Source organism: Maniola jurtina, chromosome 21, assembly GCF_905333055.1.
Source record: "Maniola jurtina chromosome 21, ilManJurt1.1, whole genome shotgun sequence".
NCBI lineage: Eukaryota > Metazoa > Arthropoda > Insecta > Lepidoptera > Nymphalidae > Maniola > Maniola jurtina.
Window position 1 is genome coordinate 10860320 of NC_060049.1, and position 20340 is coordinate 10880659.

Below are 20340 nucleotides of genomic sequence, written 5' to 3' on the forward strand. Positions count from 1 at the left end.
ATAATTTAACGTCAACTTCAAACTAAAGCTACACGGGTTCCGAACGCGCCCTGATCTGAGAACGAGCCCTCGACAAATTAAGTCGGGAGTTTCGCAATCCCTGTCTCGGGGACAATAAAAACGCTTAAAATTGGGTTCAAGATTCATCATCTTTTATAGTGGGCTAGTTTTGGTCAAGACGTGTGCTTTCTGACCCCAAAAGTGTTGTCTCAATCGGTCTGTTACTTCTTATGTGGTGCACAAATAGGTGTACAGACAAACTATAACAAGTTTAAAATAATATCTGGAGAATATAATGAGCAAGGTGATTAATTCAAATGTATTTTATAGCCCGTGTAGCGGCATGATCTCAGCTCGGACGGGCCTACGATCTCGAGCCTTATGAAATATGATCTGGTAATATGATACCTACGTGTTGCGTCGCTGTGATACCAGCACTCACATACCTTTGCCCCTTTGCTGCATTTCTATTCTGGTTTACAAAATGTAAGGACTACCTATACCTACCTACAAGTTTGTTAGTAGATTTTTGAGTTCTCCTGTAATTCTAGTTTTACTATACTATAATATCTTCATGTATATTTGATTTAGTTCGTTGATAGATTGTGATACGACTATTCTTGTATATTTCTTTAAACAGTTTAATATCCTTTAATTCAAATTAACTCGCACGAAGCATTTTTGTCAACACTTCTGATACGAACTGATATTTTTTTTTTTACTATCCAACGTTAAAAGTTACAACAAAAAAAAATTATACCTGACAATCGTTGGCTCCAGCAATCCACGCGGGTTTACATGCTGGAGTCCTTTCCTATGTGAATCGCCTTTCCTGCTACGTAAAACTTGGGTATCTAGTCTAGGCAATCGCGCTTATTCCGATGTTTTATAATAATGTATATGGAATAATATGGATAGGTAGAAGTCTTCGAAGTCCGTGTGAACTTCGTATTTTAACTACCATTTACCTAAACACAAAATTGAATTTGGTTTTGCATAATATCTTCTTACCTAAGCTACCTATTTGTGAACTTTACTATCAACAAGCATGAAGATGAGTCAATAACGTTAGTGATGTGCTCAATAAGTAGAAAATTAGATAATATAATCATTTGGCAATCTTTTAAAAAGATGATTGAAAATTTTACTCAGGAATAGGCCTACGCGGTAGACCGCGTTTTTGTCGGTCGCGCCGTGCGAATTTTATAGTGAATCTAAACTAATCTAAAAACTACAAGAACAGCGCTACAAAACTTTGCAAGTCAAGTTTCCTTTAATTTATATACATGTTCTACGTACATAACAATATAGAATGTTTCTAGCTTTAGAAACGTTGGAATTCAATTTCACTGAATAAAAGGAGACTATGTAGGTCTAGTCAAGCAACAGGACGGTTCGAAAAAGGTTAGACTATGAGAGCAAACATTGCAGTTGGTAATTTTTCATAGAAATATAATAAAAAAGAGAAGGTTTAGGTTTGAAAATTGTTTATTATTATAATATATTTAGATTATACACCTACTTTAAAAGTTTCAGTCAAATAAATACACGAACTTTCGCTTAATTTTTTTTTTCGTCAAAATAAATATCACTAAAATTGTACAACAATTACATAAGTAAGCTATTTACAGTATATCACAAATAATACGAAAGGACCTAGTGTGTTAGTAGTACATATCACGTCTACTTACAGTCTGTCCGATCCTTATGGAATATTCGACACGAACTAGGTATGATTTCGAAAAAGTCACTTTTAAAAGACCTACCGCACACGCTTTTCTTATTAGAAGCGCACATGATCTAATCCGAATAAACGACTAATATGACTTGGGGATTAACTTAGCGGTACATCACTAGTTCACTCACTTCACAAGCTATCTTCTACTGAGTTCACAGCTTTTCGAAAGCTCGCGAATTTGTGAGCATTTCTCTCGTCAAGCGCCACACTTGCTTTGCAGCGTTTTCCATAGCCGTTGGAGACTTTCCTTTGAACAAATCCACGTGGGGGAGGAAGTAGTGTGGACACCTGCGGCATTGAAGCGAAGAGATCAATTGAAGGAATATTCCATTTATCCGGTCCCCTATAGCGCCCTCGTCCCACTCGTGTTCTCGAGGATGCTTCTCACACTCATACAATAACAGCGTCTTCATGTGATAACAAGTCACCGGGTTCCCGGGCAGATCTAAATGTCTGTCTCTGATCGTTTTGAGGATACTCAAGCACTTTTTCCGGCAGCCGCCTTGGAGTAAACGGTTCTCAGCCTCGAAGAAACTTAGCACCCACGCGTCTCCTTCCATAGCAGAATTCTTCCCTTGCAACGTTAAACACTCCTTCGAAAGCAAGTCAAAACCTTCCGTTTTCACTTCAGCCACGATGTTGGGGTGCGGCCACGGAATTGTGGGTAAAGGCCAGTGCGCAGCGGACCTAGGCCATAGCCCTGCGCATTTGAAAGCTGGCGTGATTTGCACAATATAACGTTCCCGGATACGCAGTTTCACTTCTGTAGTTTCAGCGATCATCTTCACACAATCCCGGTACGAGCACTTGTCACACGCTTGGGCGACTAACGTTTGAAATCGGGACCTTATTTTCCTCGCAGATAGGTATCCTGAAGCCGTAATGAATTCCACCCACAGTGACATGGATCGCTTTCTGCCGTCGCTGAGTTTCAACACGGCGCAGCCTGGTAGAGATCCGTCGTCGACGAAATTCAGCACACCCATTTGGTTAAGATAGATGATGATTTCAAACTCATGAGGCGACACGACCTCCAGACCGTCGAAGCGGCCATTGTAATCCGTCAATGAGGATATAAACCTCGGTTCTTGCAACTCCACTTCCTTTAGCACATCCTGGACTATCCTGCATACTTCGTGGATGGTTTTGGCGATTTGTGCCTTCCTGTTGGCGACTCGTTCGTTGTAGTACTTGTTCATCTGGTACACTAGCTTGGATTGGGCCGCCATCATTTCAGGTGGCACGAGCATGGTGGCAGGGTGCCTTCACCTTCGCATGGTCCGGCGGCGCTACACGCAAGCGCACGGTACGCTGACGCTTTGAGACTGAGCCTTTTCGAGCTACCGTGTGCTGATGGACGGTATACGCCCATAAGGAAGGAATCCGTGTGTAACGAATGAACGGAGGGCTCCGTTTCTCACTCGCACGTGGAGCTTTGTTCTTTTGTTGGAAAGGGGCAGCGATATTTTGTGTACAGCCTAGCTGTGTATACTCCGTTGGCAACGGTATTGATCGATCGCAGGCCCCGCCTTGCGTAGACACTCGTAGCCGTAGGTATTCTATGCGAGGCGAAGTGAGGTGAAGTAATTACATGATCGGTTTAGAACGATCCTCGTTAATTCGGTAGCCCAACGAGCTCGACGCTATTAATTGCAACATCTTCGTCGTGTTTTTTTTTCTCATAATTTTTAATTATGACGGCTAATTTAATTCGATGCTGCTGGAAATTTTGATATCAGATGGTTTGTAGTGTAATTTGTTGTAAAATTATCCATATTTAGATTATTTAGATATAGCGGACCCCTAGCACGCAGGCTGAGGAATGCCGTATGTTCATGTTCGTTATGTATGATAGGTATACCTACCTGCACCTATTAAATCGAATATTTAGTTAATTACCTCCATGCGTAGCTACTTTGTTGGTACCTACCTAAGTGCTTTATTTAAAGAAGATGTTTAATTTATATATTTTTTTAAAGTAAATTAATAACTCTATAAAATAGAACCTAGGTAATAGGTAGGTATGTGTGAATATGTAATTTTAATTTAGATATTATGTAGGTAAGTACCTACCTACATAGAATCTTAGTAAATACTTACTCGTACCTACCATCTTAATAATTTTGTCTATGAATAATTTAGTTAAAAAAATCTTTACAGGACTACTTTTTAATTACCATTTTGGAATGCATAATAAATGATAATTAATTGAAATATTTGGCCAGTTATATTTTTATGGATATTTTTGAACTAGGTATTAATTCTCACTAAGTAGATTTTTTATGGTAGGTACTTAGGCAAAAATTAGTCCTGTGGGTAGGTAAGTAGCTCCTAATGGGTAAGATATTTACCTACTCACACTAGATAGGATTTACCATACCTATCTACCTATAGAGAACATATAGTTTCTTCAATATATTTAAGCAATTGTGTAGAGTGGTCCATAAAGTAGCGAATTAGATTAGCAACTTCGTTTGAGTGGATTTAGATTTTAAAAGAATTTCCCTAGGATTTAAAAAACATTCCTTAATGCATTTCTAGCTTATTTAAGGAGTAATATGCCCTCCAAATTTCAAACCATCCATGGGTCCAACCAGGTCCATAGGTTTAGGACTACTTTATACGTTGTCATTTGTCAGTCAGTAAATCAGTCACGGAACTGTTTTATAAGTATGTATGGAAGATAGTACCTATTATGTGTATACCTATGTATACTTAGTTAGGTAGGTACCTACCTATCTACTAATCTATTCAGTAGGTAACCATTTCTTACCTTTACGCTTAGTCGATTCTCCACGTAGAAAAGGAAAAATAACACCGACTTGTGTTTATATCAACTTGCCCTGTAGTATCGTTTTTCTTTACCACAAAACTCAGAATATTTATAGAAGTGGTGAAGTGGTCTTGTCGAAGCGGATGTGTATTATAAGTGATACAACACTACTACAGTTACTACAGTTAGAGAGTTAGATGTTTATTTTGTACCTACCTACTTTCGAACCATTTCTGTCAAGGTGGTTTTATTTTGTCCCAGAACAACACAATGTGACATCGAGACATTGGCATGTGTCGATGTCACAGAGCTGCACGCTAATACCTAATTAGGTAAATTAAATATCACTTGCAACGCTGAAAGAAAACGTGAGGAAACCTGCGTGCCTAGAATATTCCATAATGTTCTCAAAAGTACTTATGTACCCAAGTAAAGTATGTACCTATACCTACATGAAGTCTTTGACGATGTGTGAAGAATTTGCACTTGGCCAGCGCGGTTCATTAATAGCCTAAAACGTTTCTCATTTGGAGAAGAGATCTGTGCACAGTAGGTAGGTACCTATGTAGGTACTTAGTGAGATTCTATAGATTGAGATGATGCTGGTGCTTAAAGGCGCAAAATTAATTTTTCCTACTAAGTACCTAAGTAGGTACTTCCGAGTGGAAAAATCAATGCCGCATTTGGTTCCTCTGTCGGAAAAACAGCCTTTGAGAGTGAGTTGCTAAAACCTGACGACATACTGTCCCGGTATTAGTTAGGTTCATTAAATAGGTACCATTTCTGTTCATCATTAAATTCTATGTCTCCCCTTCGGATCAGAGGGCAGACACTAGGTAAGTATGCCTAAGTATTCTCCAAGCCGATGTAGGTATCGGATACCTTAGGTTTCTACTCGCCCCAAGTGACGCCAATCTTTTTTGCCTCATATAAAATAGTAGCTACTAGGTACTTAGGTACTCCACCAAATTCGTTTTGGCCATCTATGTTCTATTCATCATCATCATCATCGTGGTCAACTCATCGCTGGCTCACTACCGAGTACGGGTGTCCTCTCAGTATGAGAAGGGTTTGGCCATAGTCCACCACGCTGGCCAACGTGCGGATTGGCTGACTTCACACACCTTTGAGAACATTATGGAGAACTAAGAACTCTCTGACAATATGCAGGTTTCCTCACGACGTTTTCCTTCACCGTTAAAGCGAGTGATATATAATTTACTAGAGGATGCCCGCGACTTCGTCTGCGTGGATTTAGGTTTTTAAAGATCCCGTGGGAACTGTTTGATTTTCCGAGATAAAAAGTTGCTTTTGTCAATAACAGGGACGCAAGGTACCACGGTACCAAATTTCATACAAATCGGTTCAGCGGATGGGTTTTTGGGAATCCCGTGGGAACTCTTTAATTATCCGGTATAAAAAGTAGCCTATGTACGTCCCCGGGATATAAGCTAACTCTGTACCCGTCAGAATCGGTTAAACTGTTGGGCCGTGAAAAGGTAGCAAACAGACAGACAGACACACTTTCGCATCTATACTAATAAATAAAATTGGAGTGTCTGTCTGTAATTTCGAAATAACTACCTCATATTAAGCTCATATGGTTATTTGAACGATACCATAACTGAATCACACGTTTTTAAAATTTTTGTCTGTCTGTCTGTCTGTCTGTCTGTCTGTCTGTCTGTCTGTTTGAAAAGGCTAATCTTTGGAACGGCTGAACCGATTTTGACGGGACTTTCACAGGCAAGTAGAGGATTGACCAGGGCGTAAAATAGGCTACTTTTTTAACCGACTTTTAAAAAGGGAGTTGTGTTTTTCTACCTATGTACACCGAAATCTCCGAGATTTCTGAACCGATTTGCGTCATTTCTTTTTTAATCGATAGAGGAACTTTGCGACATTGTTTCATAAAAAATTTGGAGTCCAACTCCTCAATCCTGATGCTGCAGGGGATCTGACCAATCCACGCGGGCGAAGCTGCGGGCATCAGCTAGTTTATAATATTAGTGTGGAAGTATGGATTAAAACGCACATCACTTACCTATTTACTCCGAAAAGTTAGTGCCTGAAATCGATTCACCGACCTTCTGAATAGGAGGCAACGTCCTAACCACTATTAGGCTATCACGAATAAATATTATGAAATAAAGTCTCAAAATATAAATTAATAGAAATGAACTTATTTCTATTAACCTATTACCTAAAATTCTGTGTTATCTACCTTTGTTACTTTTTATGAAGTTTGATCTAATCTGTGTTATGCCACGGTCGATGGACACAGCAAAAGCACGGTAGAGACGGTTGTATCATATCAACCGTGACGTGTGATAATAACTGGAACGTCAAATATTAAAGCTTGGTTGATAGCAGCTTTATTAACAGAGCTCTCTCCGTCACTTACTCCATACAATCGTAGTTCCCATTTCATTTGAATATTAAGCAACCAAAGTCCATGAAATTTTGCAGACATAGTCTAGAAACTAATATCTGTGTCTGTGGTGTTTTAGATTTTTCTAAAAATATGTAGTTTTAAAATTACAGGGGTTCAAAGATTTGTATTTTTCTTTAAAAAAAGGCCCAACTTTGTGCTCGTTTTTCTAGACAACGAAGCAATTTAATGAAATTTGGAAAAACCACAGACCTAGAAAATTTAATGAATATTATGTAGTAAAAAAATTATCGTTATATATTTTATATTGTTATAATTATGTGGGAACTACGAAAACCAGAAATTACACCCAGAAATCTTGAAAATTTCGTGCTGTCTCGATTTGTGCAAGCGGGGTGGTGAAGTGCGGGGGACGACACGTGAAACTGACAGAAACTGACAGTCTAAACACACGGGCCACATTTAGACTGCACCCAACTCCAAACTTGTCGATAGGTCTAACTAAATACACTGGTACATTTCAACTTGCGTTAGACGTATGCGTTACCTACTCAGACGTTGCCTGTAGATAAAAATATGTCTCATGTTTGCTGGCAATAGCGCATGCATCAAACCCTGCAAGTTGCAACTCTCTTGCAACCTATTCCTCACGCAATACGCACAGCTTTAATATTATAATTTTTGACAATGTATACTATATGTAATGCCATATCACAGGTCACTCTCTGATTTATTGCTAACAATTTATTTCCAAATCAATTCCAAATGCAAAGAAATCTAAGTGTGTTGAATTCACACTGCCCAATACCAGGACCTTAAATGACATAAATTCATTGATAAATAATCATATGTTGAAAATAAAGGAGAACCCCGTGTTTCTCGGTATAACGTTAGATGCAAAGCTTCTATGGAACACCCACATATCAACACTTGATGGTAAACTCAGCTCTGCTGCTTACACTGTTAGAAAAATTCAACAGGTACTGACGTGGAAACTGCAAAAATTGTATATTTTGCCTATTTTCACTGTATTATGTCTTACGGACTCTTGCTATGTGATAAAGCGGTAGATATTGAGAAAAAAATGTATTACAGAAAAGGACAGGACGTGCAATTTATAATTTAAAACCGCGCGCTGCCATACAATAAAAATATAAGGAAATAAGTACCTTATCTATTATCTTATAGTAGCTTCTAAATATATTTACAACTAGCTAATGCCCGCAGCTTCGCTCGCGTGGATTTAGGTTTTTAAAAATCCCGATCCTTTCATTTCCCAGAACAAAAGTTGCCTCTCCGTAATAGCCCGTCCCCGGGATGCAACTTGTTTCTGTATCACGTAAGAATATTTAAACGGATGATCCTTTTCAAATCCCGAGGGATCACCAGGATTAAGGAATGCAATTTCTTACAGCATCAGGGTTGAGGTCAACGACAAAGTGTTTACTTGGTATAGATACCTTCAATATCAATTAATAATCGACACTTTTTAAATCCCATAAGCTTTAGTAGTCAGGTCCCCTGCAACATCAGGATTGAGGAGTTGGAATCCAAATTTTTTATTGAACAATGTCGCAAACTTTCTTTACCGATTAAAAAAACTACCCAAAATTACGCAGTTAGGTTACCTGCCAAATTTCATGGTTTTGAGTCAACGGGAAGTACCCTAGAGGTTTTCTTGACACACACGACAGACAGAGAGATAGACAACAAAGTTCCGTTATAAGAGTTCCGTTTTTTTCATTTTAATGTACGAAACCCTAGAAAACGTAGGAACGGCATTCCGAACCAGTGGTAAATTTTTCTGACCATCCAAAAACACTTTGAAGTTTACCTAAAAGTTTACAGGAATAAAAATTTATCATTGTATTCCATTCCATTTCATTCTATTCCATTCTGTTCAAAGATAAATAGATAATAAAAATATTTGTCACCGAAACAATAATTTACGATACATCAACCAATATCAATTTTACTGATGACAATCTCACTATTACCAAAGTGAACGACTACTATAATATCTATTATATACGACTAACATAATATGTATTATAAATTGTGTGCCGTTTGCATTCTCACTAGGTTCTCATTAAGTTTGTTTTATTTGGTTAAACTTTCTGGCATTTATATTGTTATGACGTTTAATTGGCAAACAGTCTGTTTATTGGCTGAAACTCAAAAATTCAGTCAATCACAACAAAGAAAATATTGTAATAATGATTGATGCAGCTTTCTGTAATTGAAAACAAAATATTTGACATTAACTTGAATGTGACAGTGTTTTCCGAATAGGGTTGCCAGAGGCCCCGTATTTTACTGGTTACCCCGTATTTCAGGATACAGAAACCTGTAATTATGAAAATAAAATACGGGGCAAATAAAACTAAATATTTTTAGGGTTCCGTAACTCAAAAGCAAAAAAGAACTCTTATAGGATCACTTCGTTGTCTGTCAGTCTGTCAGTCTTTCCGTCTGTCCGTCTGTCCATCTGTCCTTCTATCCGTCTGTCATGTGTTCATGAACAAATATTAGTATTTTCAATTTTCAAAGTAAGATAACTACATATATCAAGTGGGTTATCATGTGAAAGGGCTTTACCTGTTCATTCTAAAACAGATTTTTATTTATTTTTATCCATATTTTTTTAATGCATAACAGTTTTTGATTTCTCGAGTAAAATGTCGGAAAAAATACCCGAATACGGAACCCTCGGTGCGTGGGTCTGACTCGCACTTGGCCGGTTTTTTACAAATTCTGGCTGGCGAAATCAAACACTGACGTTATGTCCAGTAGAAAGAATATTTTCCTTTTGCGGCAATGCGTAGCCGAAACCCACTCGATATTGATCATGGTCGTAGCCAAGGCGGCGGGGCTTGGTTTGAGGATGTAAGCCTTTTTTTATACAAGTTAGCCCGTGACTTTAATCTTTTCTAGTGGTAAGTGATGATGCAGTCTAATTTCTTGGCCATTAGGGCCATACTAACCATATAACTAGCCATGACCGAAGCCTCCCACCAGACCAGAAATTTTGAAATGGCGACTGCGCCTGGGAAGCCGTCAAAAACCTAAGCCTAAAATAATACTTACACTATTTCTTGCATTTGCTTACCAATTTTTTTTTGGAAATATATCAAACATTTCGCGCTCACTTCACTCGCGCTTTGAATTTCTATTACCTGGTGTAAACCCCGCAATTTCGTTTGCATGAATTTAGATTTTTAAAAATTCCGTGGGGGATTTTCCGGGCTAAAAAGCCGCCTAAAAAAAAATGTCTGGGATGCAAGTTACCTCTGAATAGTAAGTACCAAAATTTTGGTAAAGAAGATGGGCCGTGAAAGGGTAACAAATAGATAGGCAAATAGATATACTGTCGTATTCGTAATATTAGTATGGATAGGAAGCTTTAAAATAAAATCTTGCTATGGCTACACTCGTTTCCCTTTCACTTTAATTTTTTCTGTATTGAACCAAAAACACTTACGCTCACTGCGCTCGCGCTTTTTTATTGTTGTATTTTATCTCACTGTCAAATTGAAAGGCGAAATTCCACTAACCAGGTAATTAGCCCATAAAGTTGAGCGAATGTTTTTTTCCTCATGACAGGATTCAGTTCCGGCCCTAATAAAACCTCTCCCGCAATCGATTCCTGGCTACGGCCATAGTATTGATACTGTGAAGGTGGAATTACAAATTAAATGTAATTTTAAGTTGAAATGAAAAGATTGTATGCATGAAATGTATAACATTTTGCTTTACAACACTAAGAGTTTTTAAAAGCTATTTAAATAAATAAATCTTTTATTAAAAACCACATTGCAAACACAGTTCACCAATCAAGACACGGCAACATACAGAGAAAAAATACAAAACTTACAAATAAACTGAAATATCTAAATAGGCTTTCCATGCATTTCAGAGAGAACCACCACCTATTTCTTCAAATACTTCAAATTTTCAAATTTCTTCAAATCTAAACCCCGTATTTTTGATGGTGGTAGCCTGTAAATCAAAAAGAGCCAGGTGGCAACCCTACTTCGACCTAGACAGAATGAAAAATTGTTTTCATTACTCGGTATGCCTACTGCCATAGTGTGACAGAAAGTGTGACGGTAGTTGTGACCTCTGATTGGCCGACTCTCTTTCACTATTTGCTAAAATTGATGATTGCAACAACAATTTTTTCTTTTTTGTAATCGAAAACAGAACACGGACGTCAAACAGGTTGACTAATTGCAATCATTTCTGACCGGCTAACATTGTTCCGCTAGTGGCTCAAACTCACTGTCGCAGCAAGAACATGGTAAATTCAGCCAATCACAGCAATTTGAAATTTGGTTATCACAAATGTACCGATCTAGGAACCGAGAATGCACGAACCAGGGCAGATAGAGATAAGAACAATAATATCATACGTAGGAAATCGACGGGGGATCGTTGACAACGATAGCCTTAACTAACTTTTTATCTATAAGATGTCACCTAAAAACTTTTATTTTTAACCGACTTCCGAATACGAGGTGGTTCTCAATTCGGCCCGTTTTTTTTTATTACTTTTATTAGATAGGCAGAGGTTTTATGAAAAGCTTTCAGTCATAATCATATCAAGTAACACCTAACAAGTAGATAACAGTACCTATATACCTACTTACTCACCAACTTCATCATCGTCGGTTAAACTGGCAATAGCCCATTGCTGGACAAGGCTTCACACACACAGGACACACAGAGCACAGTCTTATTCCACTGGTGTCTAGCAGTTTCCAGCGACTCACTTGAGATCGTCGGTCCGCCTAATCAGGGGAGCTTCCAACATTGTTCTTTCCAGTACCTAAGTATGGGGTCGTTATGCAAGTATTTTGACTGCGGCAAAGCCAAAAAAGGAAGGATTATGATTTTAGCAATGTATGTATGTAGGTGTGTATGTTTGTATCCAGATTCTGTGTGTTCCACCGTAGCGCCCAAACTACTGGGCCGATTTTGATGAATGAGGTGTCAATTTGATTCGTCGTAAAAGTCCGGGTGACATAGGCTACATTTTGTACAAAAAATTGACCTAACGGATGTTACATCAAAAAAAAGTGGGGGCTCTCCAAAAATTTTTTTGCTATTGTATCGAGTGGGATGTCAAATGAAAGAGGAGACAATTCTGAGTTCATAAACATAAATATACTACAACATTAAAATATACCAAGCGACAGAAAAACAATTTTACAATAATATTTCAGCGTTTACTAAGACGATCGCAGTCGGGTTTTAGTTTTCAACTTTATCTTGTTGAGGTAGGAATTTCAAATTATTTAGTCTCGGGTTCGTTTCCTCTTTAGACCAAATTACCTAACTAGGCCTACCTATCTATATGAACCTATTTGTGAAGTTCAAATAAATCGAAAGTTTTATTTGTTTAGTTAATCAAATCTACCTAGTAATCTGCTAGTTTGAAATGCCGTTTCTATCAAGACCAGAACTTAATTAGAAGTTGAAAGGAAGTCTATACCATGTATTGACAAAAGCATCTAGGCGCGTATCCCGTTCTATTACAAAGTTAGGCTGGCGGCTCCCGGTATAGGAATGCCTATTTCGGTCTAAATTGATGGCGGGCCTCGTCGTGATGGATGGTTGCACGCCGCTTGATTTACGCGACGTCTCCGCGCGATTCATGGGACCCTGGTACCTGGAAGCTGGGGGACATGCCACCAAATTTAGACTCGTTCTTTTACCCTATTTACTTTATTTAGGTACGGCTAAGCCAAATATTTCTCTTATTGGAAAGAGAAACTGAAAGGGTTGGTTTTTCTTTGATTTCTCTGCTCTGGTTCCAATAGGTAGGTAAAAATACACGCTGAATAATATGAAATTGAGAACCTCCACTTTTTGGTTGTCGGTTAGAATGTTATATAACTATCAGATTCAATCAGGAAAGGTAAGGAAAGGAAAATTAAATGGCTACAACTAATTTTTTTTCAATTATAAAGTTTCAAGATTATGTTGGTAGGAGAGGAATCTATTAATTTTTTCCTATAGGCACTTACTTGACTGCAACTTTTTTGCAAGATAACATTATTTTTAAGAACTTCATCCAATATTACGATTTCCGAGAAGGTAAAAAAGCTTCCATATTTTTCCTCTCACCGTTACCCGTCGGCGCATGCGCGACGTTTTCAAAATGGCGGCCGTAAGACTCCGCCTACTTCCGCCGGATGTCCGCACCCGCCCCGAGGAGCCTACCCTTTGATATTTAATGCCTTGAAACGGGAATCACTTTTACTATGTTTACTGATACCTATACCTATAGATTCTGTTAATAGGTAGGTAGGTATTAAATGGATTGGGAATGAGGATGTTAAGATCTGCTGCACTGTTGAGTAGGTACTTAGGTATACTTACCTACTTAATTTTATTTTTTAACAGAGTGTATTTAGTAGTAGGTACGTAGTGCATGTAAGTACTTAGATTAGATACCTACTTACCTATTTTTGATTAGGTACCTAGATACGCACCTATACTTACCTAATTTTAAGTTAATTATACCTAAGTAGGTGGAATACGTAAAACTAATAGGTAAGTAGGTAAATTCAGTTAAGGTAAGTAGATATTTCAGAAATTCCCTAAATTTTATTTCCTCACAATTTATATATAAAGCACTTGTCCACTAGCTATAAAACTTGCAGAAGTCACTGCTGTCATCTCAATATAAATTTCGGCAAATTACTGAATTTTCTTTCTGCGATGGTTTAGGTACCTACTGCAAGTGATAACGCTCAGGTGTGTAACTTTCATCACTAGTGAACACTTGGCTAAATAATTTAATATAGGTAGGTAAGTATTAAAAGCAAAAAGTATTTGCTATATTCTGTCATAACAACTAACAATATCAAAAGAAACAGCAGAACATAATCTTTTAGCTCCTGTTAGCATTCACCTGATTGAAAACGTTCAAACGAATTTATTTCATGAGGCTTATCTAGATACAACATCCATATAATTGTTGCATGAATAAGCAAGCACTCACACATCACACACGTCTTAGACGTCATTAAAACGTTCATCCCGACAAAACTATTAAAATCACGTCTCCTAAACATGTGGCTCTTAAATTTTAAGAGCTTATTAATTTACGAGCAATAATCCGATACACAGCGTTCGCCCATTATTAATACCAAAACTACTAAACTGTTTTGTAATGTCACTTACAATATTACGACACTAGTGCGATAAAAAGATGAAAAAGTGAAATTTCACCGGGCAACGCCTCGTTTGTTGATACAGGAATGACAGAGCGTGTTGTAAAAGGAGTACGCGGTATATTTATGGTGTATTGAATTTGCTATATGAAAGATGGGTCCGGACGAACATCTGTCTTCCCCCACCGCTGCCGGACGACTGACAGCGATCCCACCCTTTTCATTTGGAGTAGGGATAAGCCCCTCCTACTCACACAAATTACTCCAACTCCCATTGGACTTAACTCTTAATTTTCCTCCCAAGAAAACGTCAACTCTAGCTCTTATTTAATAAAATCCATTTTCGCGTTTTTCATTATATCACTGCACTTATTAGGGTTGTGCGACACGTAAATTTTTTTACAATAATTATTTTCTTGCAATGCAAAGATATTTCGGTGTGCCGTAAGATAATTGGATTCAGGCGTAGGTAGGTAGGTACAAAGGACAACGCACGCTTTCATTTAAAATTATGAAGGCGAATTTGGGCTTTAGTATTTTCGTCGTAGGGGTGAAAATTGGATTTTATCGATTGGGTTTATGCATTTTTAAGGGGCTTATACGTGGATTGAGTCGTCCTGTCTCGTGTAATTATTATAAAGATTCGAGATAAGAGCTGCACGTCTTTGTTTGGGGATCTTTTTGTTCGCATTGTGGCGTGGCGGTGCGTTTGAGCGTTCATACGAAACATTTAAATGGTACAACGTGCGTCGATATAGTTATAAAGGGTATGAAAGAGGTATGAGCGGAAATATTTTCGGCCAGATAAGGTGCCTTATAGCGTGTGAGGTTTTTTGACAAACACTGCCAGCGAATTTTCTTATTCATAAGCTAACCATCGCCAAATTTGAAATTTTAGGTATATGTAGATGATTCAGATAGGTAATATTATGTAAGGAATGTTTACTTACAAGAAGGTAGGTCCTGTAGGTATCCACTAGTAATACCTACTTACTTACCTACTTAAAACTTACCGAGTAAGCTCTGGCTCTAAGTAGGTACCTACTTACTTAAGTACTTACTGTGTAAACTATAAATTCGGTGCATTTTGCGTACTAAAACTTGCAGAAATTGACATTAACATAACAGCCTGCAATTTTAAAATTGCTAGTAGACACAGCTTTAGGTATATCTACCTACAGCTGGTCTCATAATTTTTCCAGTAGTAGGTAAGTACCCACTTAGGTAAGTGTTGTAGCTGAATTCTAGGTAGGTAGGTACATAGGTACGTACCTACCTACTTAACTCGCACACGAAAGGAGTCGGACCAAGGTACAAAAAATAACGCTTAAATTTTTTTTTGTCATATAGGTAAGTACTTTCTTACTTAACAACAAATTCAAAGAGGCCCTAAAAACTCAAGACCCGACATAACGATAGCCAGCCAAGAACTCGCTGGAAGAATAAGTAATTGGAAAGTCCTAGAAGAGGAGACAATGAGCGGCCATAAATATATCACATATGAAATACACGAGAATGAGCCTGAAATCTGTCCAGTAAAAGGAAAATGGAATCTCCAAAAACTTGATACCGAGAAATTTGCAGAGGTGTTAAAACAACAAGAAATAGAATCGTTGGAAGACTTAATAAATGCGACTACCAAAGCCTGCGATGCGTCAATGCCACGGAAAAAAGTAAAAAAGAAGAAGGAAGTATACTGGTGGAATAGCGAGATAGCAGAAGCGAGACGAAAATGCATCGAGTGCAGAAGAAAATACACGAGGGCAAACACAAAAAAAAAGAAGAAGCAAAACGAGTGTGATCTACAGTCTGATGTGTATAGACAGGAGTATAAAGTAGCTAAGTCTGTGCTGCAAAAATTAATAATAAAAGCTAAAGCAAAGCGGTGGGAAGCTATCTGCGAAGAGGTTGATCAAGATGTCTGGGGACTAGGATATAGGATCGTGACTAAGAAACTTAAAGGCACTCCTCCCATTCAAATTAGCATGAAGAAAATACAGGAGATAGTTAAGGTACTCTTCCCTGAGCATGACAAGTTTGAGCGAGAGGTGGTTCCGACACAATTAGTGCCAGAAGTCACTGACGACGAACTCAGGACAGTACGAGATCGGATAAAGCCGAAAAAAGCACCAGGCCCTGACCAAATACCACCAGAAATAATAAAACTAGTCACGGAAATCATACCTGAAAAGATAAAATATGTTATGACTGGTGTAATCCAATCAGGCATATTTCCAGCTAGGTGGAAAACGGCGAAGCTGGTATTGCTGCGAAAGCCGAATAAGAGTGCGGAAGACCCTGCGGGATATAGACCATTGTGTCTACTAGATTGTTATGGGAAACTACTTGAGGGAATATTACTAAACAGAATAGAACAAACACTGCAAAACCATGGCAATCTGGCGGATTCACAGTTTGGTTTCAGGAAGGGAAGATCCACGCTGGGTGCCATTGAAAAGGTAATTGCAACTGCAGAAGCGGCGAAGCGAGGCACGCAACGTAATAGAAAGCTATGCGTCTTAATCGCGCTCGATGTAAGGAATGCGTTCAACTCAGCGCCTTGGCAAGCTATACTTGAAGAAATAAAAAGAAGAGAGTTCCCGCAATATATGTATAAACTCATAGATAGCTACCTGGACCAAAGACGTATCGTTGTGACAGACGCTGAAGGAACGACAAGAACGTTTGAAGTAAGCAGTGGGGTACCACAGGGTTCCATTTTGGGTCCAACACTGTGGAATATACTCTATGATGGGGTACTGAGATTAGATCTGGGATGTGATGTCCAGCTAGTAGGCTTTGCAGACGACCTAGCATTGATAGTCTCAGCCCAAAAAGAACATATATTAATGAGAAAAGCCAACACTGCCCTAAATAGGATAAGCGACTGGATGCAACAGAAGCAACTTAGACTTGCCCCAGAGAAGACCGAAGCCATCATGCTCAGCGGAAAGAAAAGACACGGTCCCATCGCATTCTTAGTAGAAGGTGTGGAAATCAAACCGGGAGAAAAATTAAAATACTTAGGCATTTGGTTTGATAGTAGTTTGAAATTTAATAAACATATTGAAGAAATATCGGGTAAAGCAGACCGCTTGACTGCAGCATTAGGCCAGCTAATGCCTAGAAGGGGCGGACCACGGGCGAGTAAGAGGAGATTGCTGGCATCAGTAGCCCATTCAGTAATGTTGTATGGAGCACCCATATGGGCTAAGGCACTTAAAATGGCCAAGTACAAACAAAAACTCACACGCATACAAAGGATACTTGGTATAAGGATATGTGGCGCCTATAGAACTACCTCGTTAGAGGCCATACAAGTAATAGCGGGCCTGATACCCATAGAGCGGCTGGCACTGGAACGTACGCGGCAATACTTTAAAGAAGACCACAAAACACCTAAAGAGGAAAGAGAAAGAACGCTTAATGAATGGGAGGCAGAATGGAGAAGCAGAGGGAAAGGAGCTTGGACCCGAGAACTCATACCCAACCTTAAACAGTGGATAAATCGAAAACACGGGGAAGTCGATAGATGGACCACGCAAGCTCTGACTGGTCACGGAGTGTTCAATGTGTACCTGCATGCCATTGGAAAAGCTGTAAGCGAGGAGTGCTCATACTGCGGGGAAGAGGATACTCCGCAACATGCGATATTTGAGTGCCGTGTGTTTGATCAAGAGAGGAACTTAGCGAACGGAAAGGAAGATACATTAACTCCCAAGAACCTGATTTCCAGAATGCTCAAGAACGAGGAGGAATGGGAAAAGTACGCTAAGTTCATCAAACACATCATGAAAACGCGCGAAGACGACGAATGGGAAAGACAAAGACCCTAAAAGAACAGCTGCCTTCCTGACGCAATGCTTCGTGCAATTCCGGGAAGCCGTGAGCGGAGATACCGAAGAGTGGAGGAGGTTTTTAGTCCGTAGGACACTGCGAAACAGCTGCAGTGGAGTCGGGCATACCAGACGGTATCCATGAGGATTTTCCTCCTCCACACAAAAAAAAAAAAAAAAAAAATTCACAGGCTTCGGCTACTTGTGTTTATAAGTCATTAGTACCTACATGAATCTAGGTTAACGGGAAGTAAGTAAGTAGGTATCCTACCTATAGGTTTCGATTCCCTTGACGGGTCTTGACGAAAGACTGATAGATAGACAGACAACGAAGTGATCCTGTGAGGGTTCCTTTTTTTCTCCGGAGATACGGAACCCTGACAAAGATTGAATATGAAAATAAAACAAAATAGTTCGCCTATTCGTCGTATTCCGGAAGCGGGACGCTGGCGCCACCGGCCGAACTAATCTCGTCCACATGCTGCTGCGAGCTGCGACCAAAACACGTGCGTCGAATTAACTCATTTCTCTATATTTACTGAGACGCCGACGGATTTATGCCGAAATTAGCTAATGTCATGAATTTGCTCTTACTTAAATAGTAGGTACCAATCATTAAAATACAGAATGTAACCAGAACGCTAGCAAAAACGAAGACAGGTGATAGTATAGATGTAACTGATAAGATACCATAAAAAACTACGAAAAAAAGTCCTGTATTTTATAAAAGTTCACAATATATTGCAAACAAAACATTTGACTGACGCTAGAGGTCAACGAACGTTCCGTAAACAGGTCACTCGATTTTAGTGCCACGTTATAGGTAGGTGGGGCAACACTTAACCACTAGGCTATCACGGCTATCAAAAACTACCCATCACCTACCTACTACTTCATCCTCCCTAATCGAGAACCGTAATCTTATCACAACAAGAAACGAACCAAGGAATGGTCATCGGCTTCATAAATAAACAAACAATTGTCACCGACCCACGCGTTAACGTTCCTCCTACAAGCGGTCACAGATAACTACGCTTCACGGGTTACGCTCTGAGCGAGATTACATGGAGATTAAGCACCGTTGTTTGTAGATAAGCGATCGCTACCGGTTCTATACCGATCCGATTGAAAACAAGTGAATTATTTCACTAAGGCTCTTTACGCACTCTGCATCCAAATATCTGAGTTCAGGAATTCTCCATCCGAGGTAGCCGTAGTACCTACCTACTTACTTACTTAAAAGTGCTATTTGAATGAGCGGTTGCGCACTAGAGTCGATTTTCATTTTTCCAAGCCGTAATACGAAATTTGGATCTAACGTGCAAATGCGCAAAATAGGTACTTAGTTACTAAAATGATGCTATATCTATGAGATGGATAGTCTACCATGAAATCTAAATTGAGCTCCCTTCTGCGGTGATTCCATTGATTATTTATAACATGGGGTTATTCAAAGGGCGGACCAACAAATACCTCTCCTACTGCAAATGTTCATGGGTGACGGTAATCACTTAACATCAGGTAACCCGCCTGCTCGTTTGCTTGATTATTCAAAAAAAAGCTCATTTAAGTATAAGAGAAAACCAAGATTTGAACTCGGAATCACCTGCTGTGAAGTAGTGAAGCACATCGCTATAAAACCAGATCGTTAGTTGATATTTAAAGCCGTACTTGAAAATTAAACAGCCATATTGGGCAATTTAATGTGTATTTAAAATTAACTAGACAATATTTCACATCTCCCTGCTTTACAGAGGAAACTGTTGATCCGTGTTAATCCCAACATGACAGGTCTCGTAACTCCTCACGCATCCTTCATCCTGCGCATAAATCTTAAGCTTGCGCTTCCAACGCGACATTATAACTCTGATTTTCTTATTGAGAACTAGCATTGCCCGCAACTTCGTCCGCGTGGACTATTTATGAGGATAAATTTTCACAGAACTTATTTCTATTGCCGCTACTTATAACAAAAATAATAAAGATTTCAAAACGGCCGCCATGAAAATTTATAAAAAGTAATAAGTGTTATTTCTTATACAATGGTACGGAACCCTTCATGGGCGAGTCTGACTCGCACTTAACTGATGTTTTGTTTATGCCTTGTTGCTACCTTTTCGTCCCGAAAATCAAAGAGTTCTGTCAGCATTTTTAGAAAACCTAAATTCACGCGGACAAAGTTCCGGGCGTCATACAGCATAACTTAGTAGGTAGGTACGTAGGACCTACCATTGAAATAAATATTAAGTATAGAACTTTTATGGAAATCGAGCGACACGGCGCGGCGCGGCGCGGGAGTGAGGGGAAAAAATCTCTTCTCCAGAAATACGCGGAGATGCGATGACAGCCAATTTATGAACCATTCACTGTGACAAACTGCGGTGAGGACCCGGGGACCTACTACGAGCCCAGTTGATTAC

General features: G+C 39.0%; 2 protein-coding genes across 12 annotated transcripts in view; one reads left to right on the forward strand and one right to left on the reverse strand.

Moving 5' to 3' along the window:
* LOC123876254 (neurobeachin) overlaps positions 1–20340 on the forward strand; it is a 507523-nt gene that overhangs the window by 404041 nt on the left and 83142 nt on the right. The gene's annotated exons all lie outside the window — the stretch shown is intronic.
* Positions 1473–3046, reverse strand: LOC123876262 (protein mab-21). Its single transcript, XM_045922471.1, has one exon. It carries the CDS (start codon positions 2986–2988, stop codon positions 1891–1893), a length of 1098 nt encoding a protein of 365 aa, XP_045778427.1. The 5' UTR covers positions 2989–3046; the 3' UTR covers positions 1473–1890.

Coding starts and splice junctions, on each gene's coding strand:
- LOC123876262 (XM_045922471.1), bottom strand. CDS start 2,988: ATGCTCGTGCCACCTGAAATGATGGCGGCCCAATCCAAGCTAGTGTAC.